The sequence below is a fragment of the Barbatula barbatula genome (assembly GCF_947034865.1).
Source record: "Barbatula barbatula genome assembly, chromosome: 2".
NCBI classification, from domain to species: Eukaryota; Metazoa; Chordata; class Actinopteri; order Cypriniformes; family Nemacheilidae; genus Barbatula; species Barbatula barbatula.
Genome location: NC_136767.1, coordinates 26808153 through 26828345, shown reverse-complemented (window position 1 = coordinate 26828345; position 20193 = coordinate 26808153). Strand labels below are relative to the sequence as shown.

The window sequence follows — 20193 nt, the reverse complement described above, 5'->3', positions numbered from 1 at the left end:
CAGTCCCCTCACCTGCCTCGTGCAATCGTCCTGTTAGCTTTCCCTTAGTGTTTCATCCATGTCACCTGCCGCCACTCTCCCTGTGTCATCAGTCCTTGTTAGTGTTTCCCTTTATCAAGCCCCAGTTTCCCTCTGTCTCTTGTCAGTTCATTTTGCACACTTTGCACATTTACCCTTTGTCTGTCTGGATTACCCGTGTTCCTGTTCCCTGGACTCAAGTTTGTGGACTTAGTTTGTTATTCTTAAGACCTTGTTTGTTTTGTCCCCCTTGTGGGAAGTTTTAGTTTTCAGTCTTGTTTGTGTTCATGTTTTCCCCATCGAGGGTCTTTGTTTTGAAATAGTCTTGTTGTTCGACACATGTCTGCCTGCGCTTGGGTTCTGTCCACAACCATAACAAGTTTACCCAAAATGAAAATTCTGTCTTCATTTACTGACCCTGGAGTAAAAATTGCTGTATAAAATTGCTTTTCTTTTCTGATGAACACAGAGAAAAATATTTGGAAGTATGCTTGTAACCAAACAGTTCTTGGCCACCATTGACTACCAAAGTAGTCTATTTTGAAGAATGTAGGAAAGCAAACCGTTATAGGGGACTTTTGACATTGTTGTTTTTCCAAATGGTAGCCAAAAACGGTTTGGTTAAAAGCATTCTTCCAAATTATTATGCAGATTTGGAACAACTCAAGGGTGAGTAAATGATAACAACGTCCCTTCCAATTTGAGTGCGTACAAAAAACCCGATGTTAACATAACATGTTTGATTAAAAAAAAATATCCATGAAGGTCAAAGTGTTGCTCATTATGCCAAGTTTTCAGCATGCTTCCAGCGCCATCATATAAAAGAGGATATCATATAGTCAAAAGATTCAATTGATCTAGGTGTAATCGGTCAGTCATCTGTAATTCTGTTTCCCTTTTGCTGTATTTTCCTCTACCTCATTGGCATTCAGTGTTGTCCTCATTAGTTTTGTTTGTACTCAGTGCTTCAAGAGCCTTGATGCGTCTCCTTGGAGCCAAGTTCACTGAACAAGCAGAACAGGCTACAATCTGCATTTCACAAACTTATTTAGCCATTAATAACATGTACAAGCTACTATAGGAGAGATATTGATTAACACTTGGGGCATTTTTTAGTGTAGCTCCCTGCAGAAGATACAGAAATATTGATGTACCACCCACAGCATTAATTCACTGTGGTGAGAAGATGATGAGATGGATATATTTGTGAAGCTTATAGGTCATGACTAATGCTAGCAAATTAAAATATCAAACTTTATTATTCATCTACACACCGAGAAGCATTCTTAGAATGAAAGCAACTAACTTTGTAAATATTATTTACGATGATGCAATAACATTTACATCAAAGTTTCTTGTTGTGCAAATGTTGAGCATTTAGATGAAAGCTACTTAATGGCTATCACATAGTTTGCTGGCGATTTCTCATTTGGCTCAATAATAAATTGAGAGGGTAGCTTCTCTATAGCGTGTATGCAAAGGTACAGAATTCGAGTTAAAAGTTTTTTACGTTCCCTGTTTAAATGTTAGTCAAAGCCTGGGGTTTTTTATTCCAGCAACCATCATTTGTTGGAAAGAGTGGATATCACAATCACATCAAGTACAAAAATAACATGAAACCCCTTAAACCCACGCGATGCTTATTTCTAAAAACCATTCTGAAAAGCATGACCTTCAGTTACTTGGTACAGTCAATTTGAACACTTGAATATGTGTCTAATGCTTAATCAAAAGCATGTACTAGGGTACAAATGTATGAATAGAAAATGCAATGTAAATCGCTATGGACGAAAGCGTCTGCCAAATGCATGAATGTAAATGTAGATTTTTGTCAAAACGAAATGAAAATAAAGTTTTACCGACCTAATTGGAATAATGCGAAGTTCTGTCAAACCCGTTGTGTCCAACAGAGGGAGCTGGAGGACAGACCAGACTACGAGGACCTCCGAACTCATATCTTACTGTAATTTAAAGAATGACTACAGTTAAAGAATGCTACGTTTTAGTGCAATGATTTTGTAACTCTCGAATAAAACACGAAATTGTAATTGTCTGTATTCTTATCAAATACCATTAAGTCGAGACTAGCCCGTTCATTTCGTGAGTGCAAGTTGTCCGTTTCTTTCTCTCGTTTAGTAACGAACAAAGTTTTGACTCAAAGTAAAACGAGGTGGAAAAAATAGTGAAAACGCTAAAACGTTCAAGTCGAGGCATGCGCAGTAAGTTCGACTAAGTTACACGCCGTGCCTGGAGAAACAGAAACACGTCGTGAGAAACAGAAGAAACAAGGTATTTGTTTATGTAATCATTTCTTCTACCGTCTAAAATTTTGTCACGTGAGTCGTGTATTTGTTATATCTTGACTGGAAGATTCCTAACTGGGTTACTGATATATCTAAGAGACTAAGGGCTAGTGTGCTAGCCTACGAACGTTACCCATATTTTAAATCAAGAAGATTATCATTTATTCTTCTTCAGAAAACACTTATGGGAAATAAAACCGAATCATTATAATTGCCGTTTGACAATGAACCGTTGTTGACGTATTCACATAATAGCTTAAACTACACGTGTGCCATCTTTTCTTGGAAGGAGCATGTATGCATTTTAATTTTGGAGGGGAATTTCATTATGACCACTCACTTTCAAAAAGACAAGGGTCCATTATTGGGGCCTGCCCCACTTATAAATGGGTTGCAGGTGTGTTCTTTTCCGTAAATCGTTGCACAATTGCCTATAGCACAGAACTCTGATGCCATCATGTGGACTTCTAGCAAAGTACATTTACACAGTATTGAGTGGACAGAATTGCGACGCACCTCTTTAGGAACAGGTTTGTTCAGCCATTCCATGTGCACACAACCTAATGCTACTACAGCATAGATTGATATTCTAGACTAGAGAATGAATGGGCATCCACCTTTATAGCAACAATTTGAGCGCGGTCCTTTTCTATTCTATGACAATGCCCCTGTGCACAAAGCTAGATTAAAAAAGAAGTGCGGAAGAACTTGACTGGTCTGCATAAAATCCAGACCTGAACCAAGCTTTTGAGCAAAACACTCATCACCCAAACCCATCAATGACTTGTACACAGGGCTACGGTCATTTCAGAACAGAAAAGGCCCTTCTAAATCTGTTGTAACAGATATGGAAACAAAATGGTATTGTAGGGTATAGCATTAATATCTGTATTGATTGGAATTACTAGAATAGTTCAACATGTTTATTAGAAGGGGGCATCCCAATTGTCCATATAGTGTATTTTAAACGTATGTACTGTACAATCTTGTGGGTTGCATGATTTATTTGATTGACAAAGCTTGAAATAATGTTGCAGTTATATTTGAGGTCTCATTTAACACCAAAACTTTACTATTTTAAAATCTACTGCTCATAAATTTACAATTGATTGAAGTTATTTTAATAGTGACCATCAATTCTTAACAAAATCCCATTTTCGATAATCAGTCAGTTAAATAAATAACGTTGCCACACTCTAGTTCTTTGAATTTTTTTATTTTTTTTCTTAGTTTAGAACATAAAACAGTATTGTGGGTCTTACCACATACACTATGTATTCACATAATACACCATACAGCTACAAGGAGAGAGACCAAACAAAAGATAACACTTTTTACATACTGCATACTCAACATGAAAAATAGAACCAAGAACAATCTTTAACTCATAAAGGAATGTAGCTGCCAGTTTCTCTTTTTTTATTTTAGTTTAGACATTTTATCCTTTTCATGTTTAAAAACTGGGCATGATACTCTTAACAGCGAGTACTTCTATGGGGGCACAGATTAGTGTGTGTATGTGAACGTGTCTGAATTGTGTATTGTGTATTTGTATAAGTTTGTGTGACAGTGTGGCCAAAAGGTAAGTGTGAATAAAGAATGAGTGTAACTTAGAAAATGACAAAATGTATAAAACTTCAAAATGAGTATAATCAGACCTCTGGGCAGTTCAGGTAGCACCAGAATATTAAATTAACAGTCTATTCACATCAAAAGCATGAGAGTACCTATTCCTCTACCTGCTATCGTGCACATCAAGTACCATTTCAGTTATTTAAGATGATGACTAAAAAGGGCGCCCGGATCGATTGGAGTGCTTTTGTTTTCATTTGCAATCCTCAGAAATGTCTCAGAAGTAAAAAGATTTAAAAACAATCAGCACCATAAAGGTTTCCTTATACTCTCAAAACGAGTTCACATCACAATTTAAGAGCCCAAAAATCTATAGCAACTGTGTATGCTATGAGTCATTTCTACAGTGAACTCTAGAGGGTAGCACCATGGTTAAAAAAGCCATTTAGGGTGAATCAAATTAAGCCCGAGTTTTAAGAGACGTAGCTTCAGGTTTAAGTCTTACATCTCTAAGAATGTCAGTGCAGCCTTATGAGCTATGCAAGACTCACCCCACATGATATTTTACAAAATAAACCAAAACATTTACATGATCTACCTAGAATTCTGAACTGAAGGCGGTCACATTTCAAGAGGCAAGTTTACACTTCCATGGGCAAATTTCACGTAAAAGTGATGCACTTCCACTCCCTTTGAGTCCCGAATCCTTGCGAGATGCTAGAATTAGTCAACAGGTTCCCGCTTTGTTTCTTTGTTGTCCATTTACGGTTTACAGATGTGGCGGGGTTGAAAGCCGGTGGTAGTACAGAGGTATTGGTGTAAGTACATTACTCACAAAAGAAAGACAGCAGTATCTTGAAAAGACCGACAAAGCTTTGTGCTCTGTTGTTGACGGCTGGACATACAGACTACTGAAGACTAAAAATTCAGAAATCATTCATGATTAGGCCATCATCCCTCACCAGTTAAATAATCTTACCTAAATATTTAACTATTTACATTTCTATCTCTCCCAATAAAATTCCATTAAAACAAAAACTAGGTTTCAAGTTGTCAATAATCCGTTCTTATCATTTTTTTTCTCCACGTTAAAATCAAGATTAAAAGTGCTTTTATAAAATCCTCTCTTCAATATTTACAAATTCTCTAAAATGAGCAAAAAAAAAAAAAAGAATGACAGCAATCACAATAACAATAATAATCATCATCATCATATAATAAATAATAATAAAAAAGTAGGTACGAATGTGGATGTAGGCAGCAAGCCTGCAGTCTGTAGCGCCTGTGTATTTGGAGCATGTTGTGGACTGGGACCAGTGTCAGTACAACACGAGGTAAAGAGCTTTAGAACCACTTTACGAGCACCAGGATCTTTCCTCTGTGAGGGTGTCAAGCATCTTACGGCCATGTGCAAACCAGTGGCAGCCCTGCATTGCTCCCTACATGTAGCTCAAGCACACACACAGGCATTCATGCTTGCACACGTACATACATTCTAACCCATGTGCATGTTTCCGAATCCATGCACACACACACACACGCACACACTTTATCTCACTTATACACTCACACAAGCAATTGAGCTGAAGCTATGCATTGCCATTCAGCACCATGAATTTCAGGTGGAAGAAGAGGGCTGCTTATTACATGAGCGGCAACTTTACTGGAGCTCTTTGTAGCACCAACTCCAAGAAATATGCTCTGTCCTTTAGGCTGGTGACTTTAACAGCTGTAGATAAATCAGGTCACAGAAGACTCGTTTAGCAAATGTAATGTTACATATGCATAGAAACTCATCTGTGATGGCATGTCATTCATTTGAAAACCTTTTTCTTACCTACAGCCGCTCAAGGTCTCTCACTAATTGCAAAGGTCTCACAATTTCAAGCCAATAGACAACATGTCTAAAAATTTTAGAATTCTGAGCAGAGAATGGATTGTTTGAAAATCATCTTAAGACACGTGATGGGTTATCTTATTAAAGTGGAATTTTGTTACCGTTACCAGCACCTCAAATGTTATATCGGTAGTGAAGAATGACCAATGAAAAAGCACCACAGGTGAATGAGTCAGCACCAATCAGATGACAAGATGGAAGGCTGAGCCAATTTACAGGGACTGGGAAGACACAGTCACTAAACATGATTGACATCTGCTGCTATAAGCACCCAGGTCCAGTATCTGCCTCGATATTGTGAGGGCAAACAGAGACACTAGAGACAGAAAAGAAGCACCATTCAAAGGGATGAGAAACCTTACATATTTCATTAGAGTGGCACCAAAAAGAAAGGCCCAAGTGGGTGTTGGGTCCTTTCTTTCTAATATTGGTCACATGATCGATCAGTGTCTAGAGCTGGGGAAATGCTCTAGTTGCCTTAATGCAGCCGCATCAATGTGAGTCACAATGATGTGAAGGCGCTTTTTTAAGAGAGAGGTTGATGGGTGAAAAGGTGAAAAGCGCAAAAGAAAAAATGCTGATTAGCATGTTCTCATGTTCATAATGAACAAGCGAGAATAAAAAAAGGAAGTCCCTCTTAGTCAAAAGAGGAGAAAAATAAAAACGATGAAAAACAATAACATTAAAATAAAAAATAGTCATCTTCATAATATAACAATACCTGTAATATCAACGTTGACAGTAACAATAGCAATCTTAATAATATTGATAATAGAGCAATAATAATTAGGATAATCAAATTCACCTAAGGAGGGGTAGCTATGGAAATCCCTCCCATGTTGGAGAGAGCAAGAGCACCATAGACAGCATGTCCGTTTGGGGTGTTCCCAAACTGCTGCCAAAATTTGAGGTAAAAGAAATAAAATTAAAAAGTGCCCCTTCCTCTATTCTTTCTCGCCTGTGGTAGCCTGAAAGAGGTGTTAGAGCTAGAAGTGGGGAAGCAAATGGAAAAGAAGTATGATTCATGATCCTTATCATATCTTTTCCCATCTCTGGCTCCAGAGGCAACAGTCTATAAGAGCTCACACAAATCGACTGTAAGGGCCAGTGATGTGTGTGGACGGGTAGGGTGAAACAGTCACTATGGTGGTGGTATGCTGCGTGGATGCCATCCGTGTCACTGCACCCTCTCGTTTGTCCTTGGCCTGTCCAGGGGACGGGCTTGCTGATTCAGCCGCCCACTTGCGCTTCTTTCCATAGGCCTTGATTTCTTCCTGTGAGAGACCCAAAAGAGCTGCTTCTTGCTGCCGCTGTCGTGCTCGTTCAGCCAGGAGTTTCATCTTGGCCTCCCACAAAGCCAGACCGTGGCAGGGCTGGTTCAGGTTCTTGTGCTGGTAGAAGACCAGGGAGATACGGCTGGGATGGGAACGGTCAGGCCTTTTAAGTGGTGTGGTGGCATGGAGCTCCCGACGAGCACATTCAATCAAGATAGAGCCATGACCAGGGGCCACCGCTACTCCTCCAATGTTGGGGTCCAAGAAATTGTGTTCACTGTCTGACCACACCTCATCTTCTTCAGGGTCATGTTGACTTTGGGTCTCTGACTCGCTGTCCCAGCATGCCTGCCCAGTCGACCTTTGCAGTGCATCGGGGAACAGTCGACCCTCAGGAGCCGGAGATGGTGTGCTGCCTGCTACTGATCCACCACCAGATTTCCAGGCTTTCTCTTGAAGTCCCAGTGGAGCAGAGCCACAATTTCCACCAGCCTGGGATAGCATTTTGTCAGGGAACGCACCAGCAGGGTTGCCTTGCAGAATACCACCAGGCCCATAACCTATGGGACCGTAAGGACCCCATGCCTTAAGTTGTGGACTAGGGGCAGGGCTGTCCCACTGTCTTGGGGTGGATGGATGCGGAGAGGGAGAAGGCCCCGCTTTAAGGGTTGGGGAGGGAGATGGAGCAGGGGATTTCATTGGAGTGTTATAAGAGTTCCACTGTTGCTGCTGTGGATACTGAGGATGTGCATTTTGGTGTGGGTGTTGCTGGTGGAGTCTCTGCTTGTCTGGAGTAAAGGCCAAATCAGTTGGATTGGGTCTCATGTTTCCATCCCAGCCTTTCGGGACTAGGCTGCCATTTGGTTTATGACCAGGCCAGCCTTCAGGTTTTGGTGTGGTACTGGGGGTACCAGGGCAGCTCTGAACCTGTCCGTCTGATCTGCCATCATACAGTGGCACATCCATGGGCTCCTGTTTGATGATGGGTGTTGAGCGGTTTTTCTGCTCATGCAACATTGATGGAGTATGACTGGGTGGGACAGGTGACTGTGAAGCCTCAGATCGGTTTGGGTAGCCTTGAATGGATGCATCAGCCATTTGTTGTTGTGACTGCCCTGGACGGTTGGCATAGGTCTGTGCCAGCTTGGCTTGGAGACACTGAACATCTGGCTTCTGGTCAAATGATGTGGTAGGGAGTTCGCCAGCTTTGGGCCAGGCTCCGTTATCATAATTCAAGAGCTCAGGGGGAAAAAGTGCATTGGAAGGGTAGTTGTAGTAACCGTAGCGTCTATCTTGGAGATTAGGGTGAAAGCCATTGATGAGGCTCTGTGCAGGAGGTTGACTGTTGGTGGGGACGTGACCTCTTGCATAGTTTCCAGGGTAGGGGAACGAACTGTTCATGCTGTGGGGATCAGGGGTTGTCTTGCCATTTCCTAGTGCTGGATGGCCATGTATGGCTCCATTGAAGGGCTGGAAGCGGTCGACAGGCTCTTTTTTGATGTTGGGCTTCACCTCCTGTTTTGGAATAGCTAGATGACAAAAAACATCAAATTAGTATCTTCCACAGTTGTAAAAGCTTAGAGGTCTGGTCCGTGTAAGAATCAAATGTTGTCTCAATAAAGTACAATACGCTGTTTAAAAAACAAAAAAAAATTCAATATTTCAATGGCACATTTCTTTCAAATGATGCCACCCTAAAGTGTAAAAAGCACCATTCAGCACCTTGGGCTAATTTAACACCCCAATGCTTTTACAAAGTTTAATCCTTTAACTGACCTTTATTGCCTTGCTGAGGGTGCGGTGACGCTGTGTGATGCATCTCCATCTTTATCGTCTTCTCTGGGGTTTCTGAAAGCTGCATTTTCTTATTCTTCTTCTCTGATGCTGCCTTTTTGGCCTCCAACCGACGCTGGCGGCAGGATTTAGCAGGCTCTGGAAGTTTTCTTACCTCTCGACGGAAGTTAGCGAGCATCTGGATGGCTCCTGTCTGCATTTTGCGGCGCTGATTCTCTTCACTACCAAATTCATCGGTTAAAGAGACCTTGTAGAGTGGAAGCACATGCAGCTGTTCGTCTTCTGGGATCGTGCCTACAGAGCGATTGTCCTCTTTTGTTAGAGTGCACACCTGCAAGTAATGATATTAGAAAATGTAAGGAAAACGTAAACAACTCCCTACACACTAATGTTTACAAAAACCAATAATAGAAATTGTATGAGTGAGTCACACATTATTCATTTAAATCTATAAATTAATAGCCTACCACAGTACAGCCGTTTTGGAGGTTATGCTGGTCTTTGTGAGCATGGGCACAAAAATCCATGCAAGCAGTGACTCCTGAAAATGGTCTTCCTTCTTTTAAACCTAATCGACAGTCTGAAGCAACTTTCTCATATGTGCACTAAGAAAAAAGAAAACTATAATTAGTACTAGGGATGTTCATTTCGGATAATTTTCTTAACCGACAATCGTTAACCGAACATTAACCGTTAACTGAGATTTTTATATAAATCGGACGTTGAAAACAAATACAGTTGCCGATTGTCTGTGACCCAGTAAAAACAAATATTTATGGGTTTATTATGTAAGTGCAAACAGTAGCGTACAAAACTGATCAACAACGATTACAAGAGAACCTTGATAACAACGAACAAACATAATATTATTCACAATATAAATGAAGAATATAATTTCGAAAATAAATAAACTCTAAATAAACCTAAAATAAAATCATATAAATAGTTAACAAATTAAGATTTTAAAATATTTTTAAAAAAGGAGCATATCCACATGCTGCAGGGATAATCTGGACCGCAGCCTGTTAACTGTTATGCCCGCGCTTGCGCAGCCGCATCATCCGACACCGCTTGTTCATCTTCTGTAGTGGCCATTGCCAAAGAGGCACACATTTCTGTCGAAATGCTCCCACATACTACTTTATTTCGCTCGCTTCATTTTGCGTTCTCAGCTAAATGTCTGTTGGCACGTGTGGCTTCACGCGCCGACGTCTTTCACGTGTTGACGTAAATTAACAAGAATTAGCACTTCTTTCGTTGTCATGCAAAAAAGATGAAAATCTATTATTTATTATCTGCATTGTAATACCAAAAAGTATATTTTTTTCTCTATTAAAAGAAATTAAACCGTTTAACTGATAGTAGAGGTGGGCGGAATGGTCAAAAATTTATTTCACGGAATGAGTAAATTATTTTACGGTAACGACATATTCATGAAATCTCGCATTATAATGCTATATTTTACACTGAATTTTTCTTAGATTGATTTAACTAATTTATTTATTTATTTACAAACAATGAGAGTACAGTTTTTGACTCATGATATAAACTGGTGTTCATGGGGTCTGTACTGTAGGTGTTTATCGTTTTCACTCTCTATTAGATGAGCAATATTCGTGTTTTGCTCTCTGTCTTTATGTTTGTTTATTCTCTATGTTTACTCCTCATGCGTCTCCCAAAACTGGATGTTGGCGCGTCACAAAGCGCTCACGTGGCAAGCATCATCGCGCATTTCAATGCAAGTTTCACCTTGGCTTGCCTGAAGTTAAATTTACAAAACAACCTGACTTCTGCAATAGGTGTTGAGATTGAGCTTTTTTCTATGCTGGAGCAGATCCCTGCACGAGCACTGCAGGTGAGAGTGGAGTGGATCACTAAACTACAGACTGAAAGAAGGTCAAAAGAATGTTTGATAGGTTCATTTGTTACAGGTGGATTCATTAATTAGTATTTTTCAGAATAGAGCCCAATTTGCTGAGCACCGAGTTAAACATGCCCACTTATTTACATTCCGCGGAATACACGGAATAGAAAAATCTCGGAACGGAATATTCTGCCCAGCCATAACTTATAATAGTAATCGGTCATAGGGTTTTACTATTGGTTAACGGTTAAACGATTAATATGAACATCCCTAATTAGTACAGAAACTATTTACATAATAAGACTATTCCTGTTTATCAATTAATGTGGTAGTTCACCCAAAAAAGATTCTGTCATCATTTACCCTCTTTTCGTTTCAAACATGAATGATTTTCTTTCTGCAGAACACAAATTATATTAGAAAGAATGTTGATAACCAAACAACTGTGACACCCATTGAGTTCTATTGTGAGGACACAAAACAATTGAGAAGTCAATGGGTGGCACCATTTTTTGGTTACCAACATTATTCAAAAATACTAAAATATGTTATTTATTTAATATATCTATGTTTTTAATAATCTACTCGTATTTCCGGCACACCCCATGGTGCAACACGATCTCACCATCCAGCTTGGCAATACCAAAATCACTCCTTCCAAAACAGCCAGGAACATATTTGATTAACAGCTGTCTTTCAATGATCACATTGCAAAGAGAACACGGTCATCCCGATGTGCCTTATTTAACATTAGACAGTTTAGACTCTCACTGAGCATTCGGCACAACTCCTTGTCCAGGCCCTTGAAATCTCAAGATTGGACTACTGTAATGCTCTCCTTCTGGTCTTCCTGCAAAGGCTATCAAACCACTCCAGCTGGTTCAGAATGCAGCACCACGCCTCGTTTTCCAAAAGCCCAAAAGGGCTCATGTGACACCCCTTTTCATCTCTCTCCACTGGCTGCTGGTTGAAGCCTGTATCAGATTCAAGTCACTAATGCTTGCCTACACGACTATCACTGGATTTGCACCGGCATACTTTCACACCCTCCTACACCCTATCAAGAACCCTTCATCCAGCAAACGAATGCCGTTTTTGTATTGCCTTCTCAAAAGGGCAGTAGATCCGTTTCCCACTCATTCTCCTTCACAACTCCTTCCTGGTGGAACATTCTTCCTAACTCAGTCTGGTTAACCACATATCTCACAACATTAAAAAAACTACTTAAAACCCATCTCTTTTGTGAATACTTGACATACAAATGAAAAAATGTAACACCAAAATGTAAATGTAATATGGTTGAATAATACAATGTCTTATCAGATAGTTTGTCTGTTTTTACCTGGTTAGAGTACGCTTGGGGAGCCAGCTGTTTATATAGAGGGCCCACATGAGTGGCCAGGTTTTGAAAGTTATCCCTGAGTTCGTCCTCCTGCACAAATGACAGCAAAAATATGTCAACGTTAATAATGACTTTACAAGGTTCAATGGTCAATGCCATCATGCATTGACATCTAAACATATTAAAACCGCTTGAATAGACAAATACAGTACTTTCCATAATATTTAAGGTGGCTGTATCCAAAAATAACCAACAACTTCTTGACAACTAACCTCTTTGGGGTGTTCTCCCTGCAGTCTGAACTTGCGAGGGTTTTTACTTCGCGCATACTTGCATCCATTGAAGTACATGCTCCAGGAGCAGCCAAAAGAGAATGAAGCTCCACATTTGTCGTTGTCCTTCCCTTGGCATGCACAGGTTCGACTGTAAAGAAGTCACCAGACATTCGTTGAATTATTACTCAATGAAAACTATTACCTTACATACTTCATATTTGAACTATTCAAAGATTACATTAGAGACTCTGGAAAGTCTGTATTTACATGATTACATCCTAAGTGTGTCAATAAATGCGTTCATATAAACTTCATAACACCTTTTCATTATATTTTTGTAACCTATTTGGTAAATTTAATTATTTCTAAGATTGAGCAACGTGTCTCAAAAAATAGATAATGTCATGTATTTTGATTAATAATAGGTAAAATCCAGACCACAAATAACTTTCTGTACTAATGTTTTTGAATGGCTGATGCTGATATCTAAACAGCAGGACAGGCCAATATAATGTCACTACACACACACAAAATATCCAAGTTTCCAGTCATGGAAATATCAGTGGTCATTGGCAAGGTTCCCAATGAAATAAAAAAGACTGAGTTGGAAACTCACTCGTCATTGAGTCCACAACGGCGGCTGGTGGGATTGCCATATTTGATGATTGTTTCTGTGAGTTCTTGGTAGAGTTTATCTCCCAGAGCACGCGGCACACCTTCCCAGGCCAGGATGACGACAACGATGACGGTATTGTCACAGTGGTGCCCAGCTCTTTGCTTTACCACACATAACAATTTCTCCGCCTCACTACTCCGACGAATCACCTAGAGTAAGAAACACAGTTAGGAAGAAACACTATGCTTATATAGCGGAATAGTTAAAAAATGCAGTTGTCACATTTATAACCAAAAAGCTTTTGAACACATATTTAATCTACAACAGGACTAGCTCATGTCATGAGAGCAAAATATACTTACCCACTTAGCAATAGGACATCCCTGAGAGCTCTTTCCTTCTCGTCCTGTGTATACCACCTTCTCAATACGAACAGCTTCACCCTTCTCCCCATACCTGTAATAAAAGGAGACAGACAATTAAATCATATTTATATAGACCGTTTTATCAGACATGTGCACCTGTTGACTGTATTAAGCCACCCCCCTTGTGTCTCTCGCTCCAAATAAAAAAAAAAAACACTTTAAAGTGATAAGATGTTAGAGGGAAAATATTTAGCTTCAAAGAGATTATTTGTATTGTATATTTACATTTATTGATTATAATTTAAAACATGTTCATAAATATTATTATCAGTTCATATAATAATTATATCAATTCATATTAAACAGCATTTAAATTTATATAAATATATTTGTATAAAAACTAACTTTAATATATAAAGCATTTTAAAGTAATGAAGTATACATATTATATGTATTGTTTGGATCTTATTGTAAACCTATATAAATAATATAAATTGTTATCAGAAATAACCTTCAGGTACTCTGTTATTTACGAATATGTCTTGGAGGTTAAGGGCAGTTCACGAACACGTGCATGCACAGTAACGTTTCTTTATGTTGTGGCTTTGACACAGTCTATAAATTTAAATATGAGGTATGTTCCATCATGTTCTTGTTTTCAGGTTGACGTAAATTAAACTCTCAGTGGACAAAACATGACAGCAGCGTGTGCGGAGTATAAATACCACTAAGCTAAAATTGCACAGTCTGGGGAGAAGCTTCAAAGATCCACGGGGGTGGACTATGAGGTCAAAGGCCACAAAAGGGTCAATCTAAGGCTTAAGAAGGCTATAGTCACTCAAACAAAGGGGCGGTTCTTCCCCTGTACAACAGCCCCCGCTCTCTCGACTCTTGCTATTGAAATACTGCCACTAGGGCCTCAATCAGCTCTCAAATAAAGCAACAAGAGTGGACAAGAGGTCAGCAGATACCGTGTCCTAATGGGTCAAGAAAGTCTGAGCTTCGGTGTGCTTACAGGAGAAAAGGTGGGTTGCACCCTGGGGATGTTTTTGAGTTCTTGTATGCCAATGAAGTGTCGCATGATCATTAAAGTAGTATTAACGAAAGTTTTCAAAAAAGGCCCCAGGCATAGACATAGCTCAGTGATGCACGTGCTGTGACATGTTGATGTTTGAGACTGGCTTGGGTCATTTCCTGGTTCCCCCCTGATCTCCCTCTCACTTCCTGTCCCCTCATAAACTGCCCTATTTGAATAAAGGAACAAAAAAAGTAACAGGCCCTGACAGTACAATTGCAAAGCAAATGTGTTCTATAGCCAAAAACATACAGTATTGGAACTGTGCAATGTTTTATTAAACAATAAAAAAACTTTACCCTTTTCATCACTTCACCCACTACTCCTTACATTTTTCCCTTTCTATCTGCTATTCATTCTTTTATTCTCCCTCGTGTGGATCTGTTGATGCTGATATTTCCTGTTATTTCTGTTGGATTCTGGGTTAGGAATTCCCTGGGGACAAGATCATGGACAAGGAAGGTGGGTGGATGGGGGTTAAGGGAGGGGAGGGGCGAGCAAATGGCAGAAAAGAGGATAAGAGATGCTTATCCTCAGCTGGCTAAGAGTCTGTTGCCATGATCCAACTGCCAGAGCTTCCAAACAACTCCAGCAGAACAATCAAAGGGTTGCTAGGGGACTCTTTACAGCAAACTATGTGTGGTCAGCAGTATTCCTTTGAGCTTTCTGAAGTTTAATACATTTTGTTTGTACATTTAAATTCAACATTTGTATATGCCCCAGCTACACTAATTTGGTAATATTCAACTTCTGAAAAGCCTTTTGAACTGAAATGTAGTTATTCAGGCTAATGCTTTTATAAAAATAGGAGAGGAACGCAACAAATTGGGGGATATAAATTTTGTTCTTGAGTTTACGCGTTTCCCCTCTAGATCAATACAGACTGGATTTTGAAGCTGGATACTAGATAGTTCCTACATCTACTGCAGAGTGTTTGCCGACAATTACCATGTAAACCCAGAGTATGACTGGTGCATCTCACCTATTTTCCATCAGTTCTCTGATAGAAGCCAGAGTTGGTCCAGATCCCAAATGATTGTAATATGGACCATCATCCTTCTCTGTGATTTGACCTAGAATAGAGAGACAAAGAGCGAAACATCTTTATGTAAGGATTAGACAAATTTCTATATAATAATGTGTAATCATCCAAATTATAAATGTCAATTTAGACAGATTATTTGTAATGGAATTAGACAATAGTATGCCAGTGCAAATATATTTCAGAGAGAGAAAAAGAGAGAGAGAGAGATCTTGTCTGGGAAAGAGGCAATTTAAGGTCATTTGGGATGTTACTGTATATAGCAATAAAGGCGGGACTAGAGTCAAAATAAGGTCTGTGAGAATTTCCTACATAAGTGATATAAAACAGTGTTTGCAAAAGAACAAAAACATGTAATGGCTGTTTACTGTGCTTTTGTAAAGATACATTACATTAAACATAAAAAAATAGGAGCAGTACTACTGAAGGTGCTATATTCAGGGTGTGTTTTAAAATTTCAAACGCCAGGGGGTGTTCCCGGTGGTGTTGACAATGCTATAGGGATTTACCTAGGAAACATCCCTTCTGTTGTCGGTTTTTCTTAGTCAAACAGTCAAGCTCAAACAAGTGTTCAGGTGCAGCTTACTACCCTTGACCGAACATGTTCTTAACACGTTTCATATACACATCACAATACAAATTAATTTAATTAGGAGATAAGATGTGATGCATTTTACACATCATAGCAATTTATCACAAAAACGTCCACGAGGGAACACCTGCAAGGTTGCCATCTATCTCTTCTTACCCTGTCCACCTTGCTCCCTCCCTTTGATGTTTGGCCTCAATGTATCATATTATATACAAGCAGACTCCCTCCATTGTGTCTGCCTCTTCTGCAGAAACTGTTCTCACTGTACCATTGACCTGAACCCAGTCAAAAGGCCCTGCACTACCCAACAGAATTACAATTGGCCCTTTTCTTCAAACCTATTGTTCCTCTGCAAGAGAGACAGAGAACAGACTGCAGCATAATGCATGTGCCCCTGGTAGAGCATACATTCTCAGACGTGGCCCTACATTACCCTGAAAAATTTGCTGATGCAGAAATTATCTGCTGGAAGAGAAACATTAGTGACTTCCTGAAGAGAATTTTCATGATCAACCTAATCCATATTTCAGTCTAATGGAGTGTATTAACATATACTTGAAATTGTAATATAGTAACTGCATTAAAATCTAAATGCAATTTTGAAACGCCTGTGGTTAAAATAGATCTCTATTTCACAACCACATTCATTGTTTTCTTCAGGCATCAAAATTATTTAAAAAATACTGTATAATGCTACATTGTATTGTATGCAAATATAAGTGCCCATGCTCAATTTTCAGAATTTGTTTGGATTAACCTCTTTCTTAAAACTCTCAGACTTACCCACACAGTCACAGGTGGGAAACTCAGACTGGGCGTCTTTCCCAGGTGTATCCAGCAGGTTCTTGGTGGGAGTGTCCAGGTAGCGCAAGGGTGACTCAAGAAAACCTTTAAGTGAAGGGGAAGAAGGAAAGATATCCTTTGAGGGAGTATTTAATTCCTCTCCCTCACCATCTGCAGAGAAAGATGCCGTTGTGGAGAGCACTGTCACACCACCAGATGACTCAATCTTTATGCGTTTATTTGGGGTGAAAGGTGGGATGAAGGGATGCTGTTGTTCCAAAATTGCTTCCTGAGCCATAGAGAGGAGCTGGCCAGTAGGTTTTACAGACACCTCACATTCCTCACTTTCTTGTTTAACAGTACAGACCTGATTAGATGGCACCAGGTTTTCTTCATCAACTCTCACAGCCAAATATCTTTTACCTTCATCCATGGGCTCAGATTCAGATGTATGAACAGGAGGGCAGTTATTTGGCTGCTTTGAGGATGGTGACTCTGGTCTGGCTTGTCCTGAGTGCGAGTTTGCTTGTGACTCGCTCACCACTGGCTGAGTAGACCCTGCCCTGTCTGTAGAAGAAGCTGAGGAAATACTGTCCCCAAACTCCTCCTCAAACTGGCGAATCAGATCTTCAAATTTTGGATCTAAGTTACCAAGACCAGTCAGAGAGGGAGTTGACTGCATTGTAGAAGTATGAGGTGTGATACTGGTTGCTGGGACATTTTTATTTGACCCTTCTGGGCCTGAACATGCTATCATCTTTTGGGTCGATGTTGATAGGGCAGACACAGGGGTAGAAGATTGTGTGTTTTCAGAGATGGATGCACTACTGCCATTTAAAATGGATTCCTGAGATTGGGCTGGAGCTGGGTGGCTCTCAACCACCTGAGAGGGGGGAAGCCCAGCTTCCATGCCTGGTAGAGATGGAACAAACTGGGACAGGGAAGGTGCATATCCTGGGGTGATGACGGGCCGTTTAGATATTTTAATCTGGCTCTGTGGGATGAAGGTTGGTTGGGAGGCTTTCTGTTTTTGTTTCTTGATGACGATCTGCTTAGGTTTTGGAAGAGGTGGACCAAGCGGACTGAACGGCCCACCTACTGTTTGCTTGAGAAGAGAACTATGAGCAGTCTTTTTCTTTTTAGGTTCCTTGTGCTCCTGTTTGATGGTTACAGCACTCTCTGGAAGAGTCTGTGGCCACCATTTACGGAGGTTCTGACAAGCCATGGGGCCTAATGGACTGAAGCCTGGAGAGTTAGAGAAAAGGTTGCGTTTATGATGAAGGTGCTGCTGTAGTGCTGCCTGAGTTGAGTGCCTAATTGTGGGGGAAACCAGCTGACCCTGGAACTGCTGCTGCCCATTCATCATGCCTTCTTGCCTCATGGCTGCACACCCTGAACCTGGGTACTCGTTTGTGTTCACTTCCTGCTTGATGTGAGGCACCCCTGTAAGGCTGCCTTTGCGACCATCCTGCAAGCTTAGGTGGGGAAACGGGAACCTAAAGGCTGTGTTGGTGTACTTTCCGCCGGTGTCACCAAGAAGCTGCTTCAGCTCGGATACTGGGTCACTGCTGCTGTGAGACGGGTTTACAAAACGGGGCTGGGACTCGGAGTTCACCATCATCCATGGGTTACGAGGGGAGCTTTTCTCACAGCTTCCAGGTGTGCCCTGATGCCACTGCTGGGGTTGGGGGTTAGGGTTTGAGGGTTGCATGCTTGTAAATGGTGACTTGGAGGATGGGTATTGAGAAGCATAGGGTGATGAGCTAGATACAGGGGCCTCACCCTGAGATTGAGGCTGCTGCTGCTCCCATGATGATGCCTTATGGTGAGAGTAATTTCCAGGAGGGATAGACTTTGGCATTGCAGAGGAGGAAGATGAAAGAGAGCCAGTGGATGAAGAGACCAATTGGGGTATACTCTGGTTGTAGGAGGCTGGCTGATGGTGATTTGCAGGTGAAGACTCAGCTGGAGGTACGACAGTTTGCGGGACAGTGGCAGACAACTGGGTCAGTGCCTCAATTGCAATGGCTGTTTGCAAGCTGACATTTCTCTCCTTGGCTATAGACAAAACACTAGGGGAGCAAGGAATTGGTGCTGGTGGGCCAAAGGGTCTAGGAGCAGAGGGCTGGTTAACAGGGGGTGGTGGGTTTGTGTCTTGTGCACACAGAGGGTTACCACCACATTGCTGAGGTTGGGACAGAGCATGATGATGCAGTAGATGTGGCTGCGGAGGACCACCAGAAACCTTACAGGACCCTTTGTCTTGGCAGTTAGCCACCATTTTGATCTGCTTCTCTAGCCACTCCAGGTAGTCAGGGCAGTCAGGGCCATCACAGTCACAGTTAGGGGGCTTATGACCATGACGGGCTTTGCTCAGTGCAGCCTGAAGTGTGTTTAGATCTTCAGGGGGACAAAACTCAGCATCCACATTTTTTTTCCTGGCCTCCTCACTACCATTAGACATCTCCTGGTTAAACCGTTCATATAGCGGAGTTGATGGAGTTTGAGAAGGTTTATGGTTGCTATAGGGGGGTAGTGAGCCCACAGTGGCAGAAAAGGCAACCAGGGTTCTTGCATCTTCCATATCCACATCATTTACTGGTGTGCTAGGGTTTGGGCCGCTCCAAGCAGCCTGTTGAGATTCAGAATTGGACTTCCCAGTGTGCTCAGGGCCCCAACCTGTTGTCTGGGAAATACATCCAGCTCCCTTGTGGTAGCTGTGCTGGTGGTGCTCCCTGGCCACACAACCTGCTTCTTCATCACAAGAATTTTCTTCATTTGCAGCAAGTTTGCTTATCCCATTAGACAGTTCCTGGTTTAACACGCCTTCTTCCAGGCGGTCATGGGACCCAATTTCCATCTGGCCTCTTCCTTTGGGGCCATCCACTGAACCCACCACAGAAACAGTCTGTAGGAAACAGAAAGACACAGTTACTTAATGTTTCAAAATACTGACAAGTGTCAATATACTTCATGATTCACCTATCCAATAAGCTTTGATTTGTGGTGCACTAGTTATATTTCCACAGAAAGGGCAAATGCTTTTAATTTTGAATGGAAACAATGGCATAATCATTGACCTCTATTAACTAGATGATGTACTCTGACATGTTGGACTGATTCATCTTGGCATTCCCTCTAAGGTAGCTGTCTCATATGAGAGAAGTCTATCTATGTTTTACCCATGAAGATCCCTGAGTCTTCTTATGTTCTTCTCCTGCTCTGCCTCTCTCTTTCTTTTCTCCTCTCAAGAGAACATATTAAATTAGGGCAACTTAAATTGACCTTTGGTTACTGCAGTGTTATATACTTAAAGTATGGCATTTAGCAGACACTAACCATTCATTTATTGCAGATACGCTGGCTTTAAATTGTGTATAA

General features: G+C 40.9%; 1 protein-coding gene across 3 annotated transcripts in view; it reads right to left on the bottom strand.

Annotated features, from left to right (window-relative positions):
• Nucleotides 1–3548: 3548 nt before the first annotated feature.
• The window catches only part of tet3 (tet methylcytosine dioxygenase 3), a 30832-nt gene continuing 14187 nt past the window's right edge, over nt 3549–20193 (bottom strand). For all 3 annotated transcript variants that reach the window (XM_079485309.1, XM_079485310.1, XM_079485311.1), the window contains 9 exons: nt 16813–19720; nt 15378–15468; nt 13318–13411; nt 12956–13164; nt 12337–12487; nt 12065–12154; nt 9326–9463; nt 8841–9189; nt 3549–8593 (listed from right to left, as the gene is read on the bottom strand). In XM_079485309.1, the coding sequence (XP_079341435.1) occupies nt 6873–8593; nt 8841–9189; nt 9326–9463; nt 12065–12154; nt 12337–12487; nt 12956–13164; nt 13318–13411; nt 15378–15468; nt 16813–19672 (5703 nt within the window). In that variant the 5' untranslated portion in view covers nt 19673–19720 and the 3' untranslated portion in view covers nt 3549–6872. The remainder of the gene's footprint in view (nt 8594–8840; nt 9190–9325; nt 9464–12064; nt 12155–12336; nt 12488–12955; nt 13165–13317; nt 13412–15377; nt 15469–16812; nt 19721–20193) is intronic.